General features: G+C 36.3%; 1 protein-coding gene across 4 annotated transcripts in view; it reads right to left on the reverse strand.

Moving 5' to 3' along the window:
- Nucleotides 1-12,087, reverse strand: part of CSNK1G3 (casein kinase 1, gamma 3) — a 145,554-nt gene that overhangs the window by 118,411 nt on the left and 15,056 nt on the right. For all 4 annotated transcript variants that reach the window (XM_006871628.1, XM_006871627.1, XM_006871629.1 and 1 more), the window contains exon 2: nt 11,461-11,501. In XM_006871628.1, the coding sequence (XP_006871690.1) occupies nt 11,461-11,501 (41 nt within the window). The remainder of the gene's footprint in view (nt 1-11,460; nt 11,502-12,087) is intronic.

Genomic DNA, 12,087 nt, shown 5'->3' on the forward strand with positions numbered 1-12,087 from the left:
TTACAACCTATCTTAGTTAACTAACATGATCTAAGATATTGTAAAGCCATCAGAAATTAAGTTTCATGTTTCCAAATACAGATAGCCCCCATCTCTAAGAAAATTACACATTGAACAAGATACGACACCAAAAATTTCCACATTAAATTCTATTAACTGGCAATACCAATTTCTCTCTCTTGAATCTTAGTATCTTATTTTTGGACATATACAACTAGGTAATCTGTATGTCTTCAAAGTTATCTAAAATCAAATTCATCACATCTTTTAGGATAATGGCATAACCATCTGTCCTATAAACCAAACTTGGAAAACAATCAATTACCAACCATTGATTAAACTGCAAAAAACAGAATCTTAAACATTAGTTGGATATCTACTCATCAAAGTAGCCAATATAAACTTACATAGACTGACTTATTTTGTATACCTAAAATATTTCATGAAGCAGATCATATTTAAGTATGTAGATAATATTTTTGTAAGAATTAGCTTTCCAAATGTACTTATCATCAGTCAAATAAATGCATTTGGAGCTCATAAAAAAGAGCAAATATTTTAACTAAAGATACGAATGACAGAGATTTCTTATTTACAAAGACCATCATGAATAAATTCTTTTGTTTTCAATTCAAATGTATTTTAATCAATGTTAATATTAATGACCTTTATATTCATTAATTTATGATAAAGAAATACCTCTTTAAAAAAAATGAAAAGAAATAATACCTTCTAGATGAAGTGCTTTTATGTTGTGAATTTTCCCATCTATGCTATTATGCATATTTTGAAAGGACAGCATTACATAAACACACTGGGATTACAATGTAAGGTATTTAAGGATAAAAATGAAAATGCTATTTTAAATGCTTTTACCTTTTATATAAAGTGTAAGAGATTAAATATTAAGATACCTGTGAAAGTTTTAGAAACTACTTAACAGTCTCCAGAGAACTGTTCAATCACAAAAACCATGGAAAGTATTACCCAGTGGAACGGCAGGGAGGAAAGGATGTGTAAACGAAAGTGTCAGACTCTCTCAAATGATAAACAGATAAAAGACAATGTGAAAAACAGAGGATGACCCATCTGCAGCTGCCTTTCCTGTTCCCATGACTTAGTATAACCAAATAATTTAACACAGAGTAAGAATACATACAAAGAAATGTATGTAAATCTAGTAAGAGAAACTGGCGTGAGAATAAGCTAAATATTGAATTTAATGCTAAAGAATACTTTCTTATGTAAGCTTTAAACTGATATTCCATCAAAGATTTATCGATGCTGTTAAAAAGAGCTTACTTGCCTTATAACTCTTTTTTTCAGAATCCTATGATAAAGTGTTCTAGTTTTAATAAGAGAAAAAATAAGAAGCTCAGGGAGATTTTAGACAAAGTCCTTGATGGTGGTGGTAGTGTGCCATGGAGTTGGTTCTGACTCATAGTGACCCTGTATAGGGTATCCGAGACTGTAAATCTTCAATGGAGCAGAAAGTCTCATCTTTCTACTGCAGAATGGTTGGTAGTTTCGAATTGCTAGCCTTGAGGTTAGCAGCCCAACTCTAAACCTCTATGCTACCAGAGCTCCTTAAATAATGTCCGTGTTGTTGTCGTGAAGTACTGTCGAGTCAGTTTCAACCCACAATGATCTTGTAAGGGTTTCCGAGGAGCAGCTGGTGAACTTGAACCACCAACCTTATAGTTCAAACAGCTTTGCAGTCTGCCACATTAACCCACAGCACCACACCAGGACTCCCAAATAATGTCCTTAGTGTATCATAAATAGCAAGCTGTCAAACTAGGACTTGAAACCAGGTCTATCTGAATGTAGTTGTTGTTGTTGTCAAGTGCCGTCAAGCTGATTCCAACCCATAGAGACCCTGTATAGGGTTTCCAACTTGCAGCTGGTGAGCTTGAACCACCGTCCTTACAGTTCAATCGACTTTGTGATCTGATGCATTAGCCCACAGTACAGCATTCTTAACTACTATGCTAATAAGCCCAGACAGTATAATGCTTAAGGGCTCCGCTGCTAATGGAAAAGTTGGCAGTTTGAAACCATCTACAGACTCAGCAGGAGAAAGACCCGGCAATCTGCTTCCATTAAAGTTCACAACCTAGGAAGCCCTGTGGGGGCAGTTCTGCTGTATCACATGGAGTTGCTATGAAGACACTCAACAACCATTATGTTATACAATCTCTCCAGATAACTGACACAATCAAATCTCTAAGAAAGAAAGAAATTTGGTTACAAATTAACAAAAAAAAAAAAAAAGAAGCGAGACAACCATTTTCAAATTACTTTTCTTTGGGGAAGAGAAGATTATTTTGTCAGCACAAAATTCTTTTTCTCTCCTCTGCATGAAATTGTACACAGAGCCACTTAAAGGAATACAGGTAAAAGACAAGGAAAAATTACAATGATCTACTACTTGAAAAGGAAAGAATGGCTCAATGCCCTCTAACCAACCTCTACCCATCCCTGTATAAATCTAGAAGATACACTACAGTAACCCAATTTGAAAATCATGGTTGAGATAATGTTTATAAGTAAGAGGCACAAAGACTAGGGATGAAAATATTGTACTCAATAACCACTTATATTTTTTAACTCTTTTTAACAAATTCCAAATGTTATCCTGGGATCTACCCACCAACAACTCCAGGTAAGAGGTCCTAGTGTGATTCAAGACTGGTACATTTGCCAGGAATTAATTTAGATATGGGTATACAATAAAACAAGGAGCCCTGGTGGTGCAATAGATAAATGCTCAGCTGCTAACCAAAAGGTTAGTGGTCTAAACCCATCAGCAGCTCTATGGGAGAAAAAACCTGACACTCTGTTCCCATATAGCTTCCAAAACCAAACCAAGCCCATGGCTATGGAATCATTTCCAATGGGGCATTCCCATTTGGTCCTACAGGGATACTATGAGTTGGCATTGACTCTATGGCACAATAACATAATCACCTAACAAACTAACCAATGAGAATAAAGAAAAATTGGCTGAAGAGCTTTTGGGAATGTCTACATTACTGATGAAAAAGATCCATAATAAGAGGAGTTCGTTATCCTTCTGTTGGACATTACAGTATGTATGAAACTTGAGTCTTTGATATGTACCTTGTAACTAACAAGGATGTAAGCATAAAAGACAAAACCTTCACATCAGTGGCGCCATTGTAGAAATATGGAAAGAATATCGAGAACTTGTTCTGAAGCAAATAGGTCCAATATCCTGGGCCTAAGCAGGGAGGTTGAGTGAAGCTGTTAACTAGAAAAGAGGGCAAGCATTCCCTCTTAAGAAGAGAAGGAATACTGGCTAGAGCTTGGAAAAGCAAGGTTTCATATGGACCACTTTGGATTGCCCTGTGTTGCTGTTTAGTGCTGTCAAGTCAGTTCTGAGCCATACGGACCCTGTATAAGATTTCTAAGGAGCAGCTGGTGAGCTTGAACCGCCGACCCTGTGGTTCAAACTGACTTTGCAGTCCAGTGCATTAACCCACAGTACCAGATCAGGACTCCTTGGTTTGCCCTAAGTAAGGAAAATTGCTTCTAGGTATTAAAGAGTAAAAGTATTAACCAGGAGTTCTGGTTCCTAGGACTGGCAGACTAGGGTATTCTTCCACTGAAACAGAAAAAAAATCCTGGATATTTAGAAAAATAAAAACTTTAAAACATGGAAGATCGAAAATGATACCTGAAATTTTAGACAATCTTTTCTTCTTTTCTTTTTTTTAACAAAAGCCTCTAACAGAGAGACAAAGTAATGGAAGTACTAAACTATTGGAGTACAAAACCTCCACTTGGGCTTCCATGCAAACTAGAACATGGCATCAGGATTGGACAAAGACTCATTAACGTCTTATGACAAACAAGTGATACAATCTTGCTTGTTGAAAGATGAGGTAAAACATTTCATTTTGTTCAGAACCACCATCAACACTCATGGAAGCAATAGTCAAGAAACCAAAGGACAAATTTGTTGCACAAGACCTCTTTAAAGTGTTGAAGATCAAAGATGTCAGTAGAGGTCTTTGGTGTGCCGGACCCAAAAATGGTATTTTCAATAAGCACTCAGTTGGACTCAAACCTCCAATCTTTTGGTTGGCAGTCAAGCGTACTAACCATTTGTAACATCCAAGAACTCCCAGGAGTCATCACCAAACCTGTTGCCATGGAGTCAATTCTGATTCATGTTGTTAAGTGCCACTGAGTCAATTTCATCTCACAGCGATTCTATATAGAGTTTCAAAGGAGCAGTTGGTGGATTTGAACTGCTGACCTTGTGGCTAGCAATCCAGTAGTTACCCTACAGCACCACACCAGGACTCCTGTTGTTGTTGTTGTTAGGTACCATCGAGTCGGTACCGACTCATAGTGACCCTATGTACAACAGAATGAAACACTGCCTAGTCCTGAGCCAACCTCAAAATTGTTGCCACGCTTGACCCAAATGATGCTGCCACTTTGCCAATCTATCTTGCTGGGGGTCTTCCTCTTTTTCTCTGAACCTCCACCCTACCAAACATGATATCCTTCTCCAGCGACTGGTCCCTCCTGACAATATGTCCAAAGCATGAGAGACGAAGTTTGGCCATCCTGGCTTCCAAGGAGCACTCTGGCTACACTTCTTCCAACACAGACCTGTTGATTCTTTAGGCAGCCCATGGCACTTTCATTATTCTCCTCCAACACCATAATTCAAAAGCATCAATTCTTCTACGGTCTTCCTTATTCATTGTCCAGCTTTCGTATGCATATGAGGCTACTGAAAACACCATGGCTTGGGTCAAGCGCACCTTAGTCCTCAAGCTGACATCTGTGCTCTTCAACGCTTTAAAAAGGTCTTGTGTAGCACATTTGCCTAATGCAATGCGTCCTCTGATTTCTTGACTGCTACTTCCGTGAATGTTGATAGTTGATTCAAGAAGAATGAAGTACTTGACAACTTCAATCTTTTCTCCATTGACAAGAACGTTGTTTATTTGATATACGGTAGGATGAATGCAAAACAAGTGTTCTCCCATGTAAACTATCACATAATTCACAATAAAACATTAAAAAAGAATGTAGTTTATTGGCCCAGTGGTGAGGATTTTTGTTTTCTTTACACTGATATAATCCATACCGAAGGCTGTGCTCTTTGATCTTCATCAATAATTATTTTAAGTCCTCCTCACTTCAGCAAGGAAGGTTGTGTCATCTGCATATTGCAGGTTGTTAATGAGTCGTCCTCTAATCCTGATGCCATGTTTTTCTTCATATAACTCACCTTTTCAAATTATTTGCTCAGCACACAGGTTGAATAAGTGTGATGAAAGAAAACAACCCTGTCGCACACCTTTCTGTATTTTAAACCATTCAGTCTTCCCATGTTCTGTTCGAACAACTACCTCTTGGTCCATGTACAGACTCCTCATGAGCACAATGAAGTGTTCAAGAAAGAAGGAAAAGATCAAAATGGATGTCAGAAGAGACACTGAAACTTACTTTCCAGCGTTGAGATGCTAAAGCAAATGGAAGAAATGAGGAGGTAAAAGAGCTGAACAGAAAATTTCAAAGGTCAGCTCGAGAAGACAAAGTCAAATATTACAACAAAATGTGCAAAGATCTGGAATCAGAAAACCACAAAGGAAGAACATGCTCAGCGTTTCTCAAGCTGGAGGAACTGAAGAAAAAAAATTCAATCCCCGATTTTTGTTATTGAAGGATTCTCTGAGCAAATTATTGAATGATACAGAAAGCATCAAAAGAAGATAGAAGGAATATACAGAGTCACTGTATCAAAAGGAAATGATTAATGTTTCACCATTTCAAGAGACAGCAGATGACCAAGAGCCAATGATACTGAAGGAAGAAGTCCAAGGTACATTAAGGGAATTGGTAAAGAACAAGGCACCAGGAATTGATGGAATAAAAACTGAAATCTTCCAAGACAGTGAAGCAGCACTGGAGGCACTCACTTATCTCTGCCAAGAAATTTGGAAGAAAACAATTTGGCCAACTGATTAGAAGAGATCCATATTTGTGCCCATTCTAAAGACAGGTGACCCAAAAGAATGCGGAAATCATCGGACAATCTCTTTGATATCCCATGCGATAAAATTTTACTAAAGGTAATACTGAACCGGGTGCAAGCATACATTGACAGAAAACTTCCAGAGGTTCAAGTCGGATTCAGAAGAGGAAGTAGAACGAGAGATATCATTGCTGATGTCCGATGGATCCTGAATGAAGCAGAGGATATCAGAAAAATGTTTACCTGTGTTTTACTGACTCCACAAAGGCTTTCCATAGTGTGGATCATGGCAAGCTCTAGACAACCAGGACTCCTAGGAAGATGCAAATCCAAACTATAATAAAATGCTACATTACCCCCACTAAGATGACTATCATTAAAATCTAAAATATGAGTAAATTAAAAAACAGAAACTAAAAGATTGTTGGTAAAAAGGTAGAAAAATTGGTAAGCTCTCATCCACTGCTTATGGGAACTTAAAAAGCCCTATGGAGCCAGTATGGTGGTTCTTTAAAATGTCAAAAACAGAACTATCACATAACCCAGCAGTACCAATCCTAGCTTCTTGTTTGCTGCCGAATGAGCTCCGACTCATAGCGTTGCCAAGTAATGGCTGGTGGGTTTAAACCACAAGCAAACTAGACTGCAGCTAGTGGTGCTTAATCTACAGCGCTACTCCATGATCCAATCCTAGCAGAAACAAAAACATAAACCTGTACACATTCACTGCAACACGATTTATAACATTCGAAAGATGGAAGCAACATTAATGTCCATCAGCAAATGAATGGATAAGTGAAATGTGATATATACAATCATTAGAATATTACTCAACCGTAAAGAGGAATGAAGTCCTGATGCTTGCCACAACTGATATAGGCCTTGGAAACATATACTGAATGAAATCAGCCAGTCAGTCAGTCAGTCAGTCAGTCAGTCAGTCAAAAAAAGAACAAATATTATATGGTCCCACTTTTATAAAATAAACAAATGTATAGAGGCCAAGTTATCAGAAGTGTGAGAGAGGAAAACAAGGGAGTCACTGATTCGGAAGTACTGAGTTTCTGTTACTAGTGACAGAAAAAGCATAGTGATAATATGATCAGCATGCTTGATATCAATGGATTATATATACAAACAAAAAATGGTTAAACTGGCAAATGTGTTGCTACATATATTTTACCAAGATCTTTTTTTAATCCAATTAGAACAACATAACCATAAGGATTATTATATGGGCAACCAATTCAGCTTAGTGCATAAGAGGTAGGATATTATAGTAGTTAAGAGTGCACACAATAAAACCGGGATTGTAATGGGTTCAAATCCTGAGTCCACTACTTACAACAATTTATTTAAATCTTGCATATTTCGTTCCCTCATCTTTAAAATAGTGATTAAAACCTGTACTTTTCTCAAAATATATGTAAAGTACTTTAAATTAGTACCTTCCACATACTGCTATAAGGAGCTCTGGTAGCGTAGTGGTTAAGAATCGGGCTGCTAACCTCAAGGTCGGTAGTTCAAAACTACCAGCCATTCCGTGAGAGAAAGATGAGGCTTTCTGTTCCTGTAAACATTTACAGCCTCGGAAACCCTGTACAGGGTCACTATCAGTCGGAACCGACTCCACGGTACATACAACATACTGCTATATTACCTATGATTTGTTTTGTTTTGTTTTTTTGTTTTTGTTAAGTGCCTTCAATTCAGTTTTTTAAGTTTTTATTGTGAATCGAGTGATAGGTTACATGGGAGAACATTAGTTTTACACTCATCCTATTGTATATCATTTCATTGCAATGATTACAATCCCCTCCATGCTTCATCATTCAACAGTAGTTGCTTCTATTTCCTCTGGGTTTTTTTGTTTTGTTTTGTTTTTTGGATGTACACCAAAACACTCAGGAATACACAATGATTCACACAACCAAAGGGCAGGCACACCCTGCAAACCTATGATTTGTTTTGTTTTGTTTTTTTGTTTTTGTTAAGTGCCTTCAATTCAGTTTTTTAAGTTTTTATTGTGAATTGAGTGATAGGTTACATGGGAGAACATTAGTTTTACACTCATCCTATTGTATATCATTTCATTGCAATGATTACAATCCCCTCCATGCTTCATCATTCAACAGTAGTTGCTTCTATTTCCACTGGGTTTTTTTGTTTTGTTTTGTTTTTTGGATGTACACCAAAACACTCAGGAATACACAATGATTCACACAACCAAAGGGCACACCCTGCAAACCTGCCCCCCGGCAGCCAGCCCACAGCCCCTCTCACTCCATGAGTCCAGAGTCCTTCCTCAGTTGCTCCATCTCTCCATGTCATAATTTCTGTCTCCATCTCTGGAGGCGCCACTTCTCTGGATAGAGGCCCACACTCCGCTCCTGCTCTTCTCCCTTTATGGTCCCAGGGTCCTTCGTTCCTGGACTGTAAGATCAACCACTCCCCCCAACCTACGATTTTTCAGTTGACTAAAAGTGCGTAACTTTAACATCTAATACAAGATGCCCACTTACATAATCACAAGTTAATAATGTATTCAATTACTACTATTGCCTAGATAAAAATAGAAACCCAGATCTAACTTACTTGAGTCAATGCAAATTGATTTTAGTACTCTACTAGCAGTGATACTTTATTATACCACCATATAACAAAAGTCTCCCTACTTTCATGGTAACATTTTAATTATCCAGGGACAACAGATCATTATATAAGCATAAACAACAGTAAATGAAGATAGTAACTAAGATTGAATTAACAAAATACCCTGAAACCAAGAAGCTGTCTAATGTCACCCTAGGGTACCATTCAATAAATGTAATAATATTTACAAGCAACAGGAAAGCTGAAAGTAGTCACTGAAATCTACTTGCTGAACACTATGTAATCAAATAACACTTTTATTTATAAAAATAGAAAACTCAGAGCACAATGAAGATGTAGAAACAACATTATCAAGTGATTATGGCAGGTCCTGAACCAAATTTTATATTATTTAATACAAAAAGATACAACATATACAAATAAAAATATCTAAGAAAATGACAAACTGAGTTCCAATCTTTGGTCTAACACTGTTTAATGTGAAATTTTTTTGACCTCCTAATATAAGATATTGGAGTCCTATTGTAGTGTTGGGGGTTAATACACTGGACTGAAAGGTCAGTTTGAACCGCAAGGTCAGTGGTTCAACCTCAGCAACCGCTCCTCGGAAATCCTATACAGGATCACTATGAGTTGGAACTGACTCGATGGCACTTAACAACAGTATATGATATTCATTGATCTGAGGGAAACATGACTGCATACTATACTTCAATCTTAAAATGCTAGGGACATATATCCAAAAATATTCCTAGTTCTTCCAAAGAACAATAGAAAAAACACGATAATTACATGCAGTGCTAATCACTGTGCTTTTAATAGGGCAAATCAGAGCAGGAAAAAGAAGCAGGTGGAGAAGAGAAATAATTAAAAGAATAGACTGATATAGCACTTAAAAAAGTGTTATTTGTGTATACATATGAAGACTAAAAGATAAAAATGTTTACCAATCCATCAATATAACAGGTTATATGCTATGAGCAAAGACGAGTTCTAAAATCTAAAATATTATGACCCCAGGGTACACTTAATTAATAAAGAAGACAAGGCAAGTTCAGCCTAGTGTAGTGGTTCTTGCCTTGACACAATGGTTTATATGTTTAAATATACTAGAGAAGTATCATTCACATGCAAGACAAGCTCTAGAGATGCTCACTATAGGCTGCCTCATAAATAACACTCCCATCCTTGTGTACCACTCCCATCCCCAATAAGTGTTCTAGACCACTGGCCTAGAACTTGAGACAAGGAAGAGTTCCAAAGAAAGGAAAGCTGGCAATGCCCATTCAAATGCTGCCCAGTTTCTACATCTTGGATCTTCACCAACTAAATCTTGCATCACACAAACTAACTTTCCTTATCCTGATTCCAGACTCACAAAGTAACCTTGTAATTTTAATTTGGCTTTCCATGGAGATGAGTCTATAGGAAGAAAACACGTTTTGGCACCAAAATCCTACTGCACAATGTTTATTTCCAAATGAAAATAAGTAGTATTTATTGCAGTAAAACATGATCTATACTTAAAAATTCTTTTTAATTAAGTAGTGCAGTTTTTCCATCTCATCCCAAACACTTTCTATTTAGTCCCATTTACTTCTTCCTTCAATAGGCTAATTAATGTTTAAAAATAAGAATAACCTCACATTCTCATGTTAACAGGTTATATTGTTGTTGTTGTTGTTGTTGTTAAGTGCCGCTGAATCGGTTTCGATCCATAGTGACCCTGTACAGGGTTTCCGAGGGTGTAAATCTTTATGGGAGTAGAAAACCTCATCTTTCTCCCGCGGAGCAGCTGATAGTTTCGAACTGCTGACCTTAAGGTTCGCAGCCCGATTCGTAACCACTACGCTACCAGAGCTCCTTAACAGGTTTTATTTATATATATATATATATATATATATATATATATATATAACAGGTTATATTAGCAGAGACAAAGTTGAAAAATGCAGAGTGACAAGGAAAACCAAACCCTGCTTAGCCTCAGGGAAAACTGGCAAAAGCCAAATAGAGAAATCATGCCTGAAGAAAGCTGTATTTAATGTAAAAAATTTCCAGATCTAACTCTTCCAAAAGACATCTTTCTGCCTTACAGCTGCCACACAGGTCACATTAAAGACTTTAAAATAGTCCCATAAGAGTTTGCTACGTCTGCTATTCCCGATACATAACATGTTTTTGAATCCCTGGAAGTTTAATCAACAACCAGCTTTACCATATAAAGTATAAAAAGACAAAAACAGATTTTGGAAGCTACCTAAAAACACCTAAGAACATAATCCTGTACCTAAGTACCCCTTTTTTTGTTCAAATACTTGAATCAGAAAACAAAATCTTGCTTTCTACTCTTCATCTAATTAAAAATATCACCATGCTTTGCTACCGTTGTTAAGTGTCAAGGAGTCATTTCTAACCCATAACAACCCTGTATAGGGCTTCCAAGAAGTGGCTTGTAGGTTTGCACTGCCAACCTTGTGGTTAACAGTCCAACACTTATCGTACAGTGCCACACCAGGATACCAACATGCTACCTTCTCTAAATTAAAAATGGTACAAAAATTTTAAATCTCATTACATTATGCTGCTAAGGTTAAGAAATTGAATTGTCACATACTTATGGGACATGATGTTTCAAGTTTAATAACAAAAATACAGCTGTAAATACCATTTTTTTTTTCAAATAAACTATTTATAAATTACATTGTTGTTATTATTAAACAATGTTAAGTGCAGTCCACATTAAACCAAAGATAATTAATACATAAATTAATAATTAAGGAAGTAACAAGAAAATTAATGAAAAATAAGAAACATGAACTTACCAACTTAATTGCCACGTATTCATTTGTATATAAATTTTTCCCTTAAAAAAGAAAAAAAGAATGTCAATCTATGAGTAATTAATTTTTAAGGATACATTGTGAAAAAAAAATTAAAGCACTGTATATTTAAAAGCACAGCCTTTTGTTTTCAACTATTTAGCAAAAGCTTCAATGACAAGAAAATATTTAAAGTTATGATCAACTCAATTTTGTCTTTCACCAGAAATCAAAATACACACTTACAATGAAAGCCACTTAGAAAAGGGGAAAAGAGTCTATGACTGTGAGGGAATACTGTATACAATTCAGAAAATAATGTCAAATATATGTTAAAATAAGCTGCAAAACCCAAACTTGTATATAGAATACAAGACTCTTCTTCCCAACCACTTCATTTTAAAGCCTTCATTATCAGGGTTTATGTTTAATCTACTAAATATAAAACATATATAGAAAAAAAACCTGAAATACATTTAAAATGAGACAAGTAAACTACTATCTATTTATTGGCTCTGATAAACTAGTTAGGTACTTTGAAGGAAAGGGGAATTATTAGTGCCCCATCATGGAAAAAGTAAAGTCCAAATAGTTTAAAGAGTGAAATATAAGTTATATATATATATAATG

Source organism: Chrysochloris asiatica, unplaced genomic scaffold (genome assembly GCF_000296735.1).
Source record: "Chrysochloris asiatica unplaced genomic scaffold, ChrAsi1.0 scaffold00171, whole genome shotgun sequence".
Lineage (NCBI taxonomy): Eukaryota > Metazoa > Chordata > Mammalia > Afrosoricida > Chrysochloridae > Chrysochloris > Chrysochloris asiatica.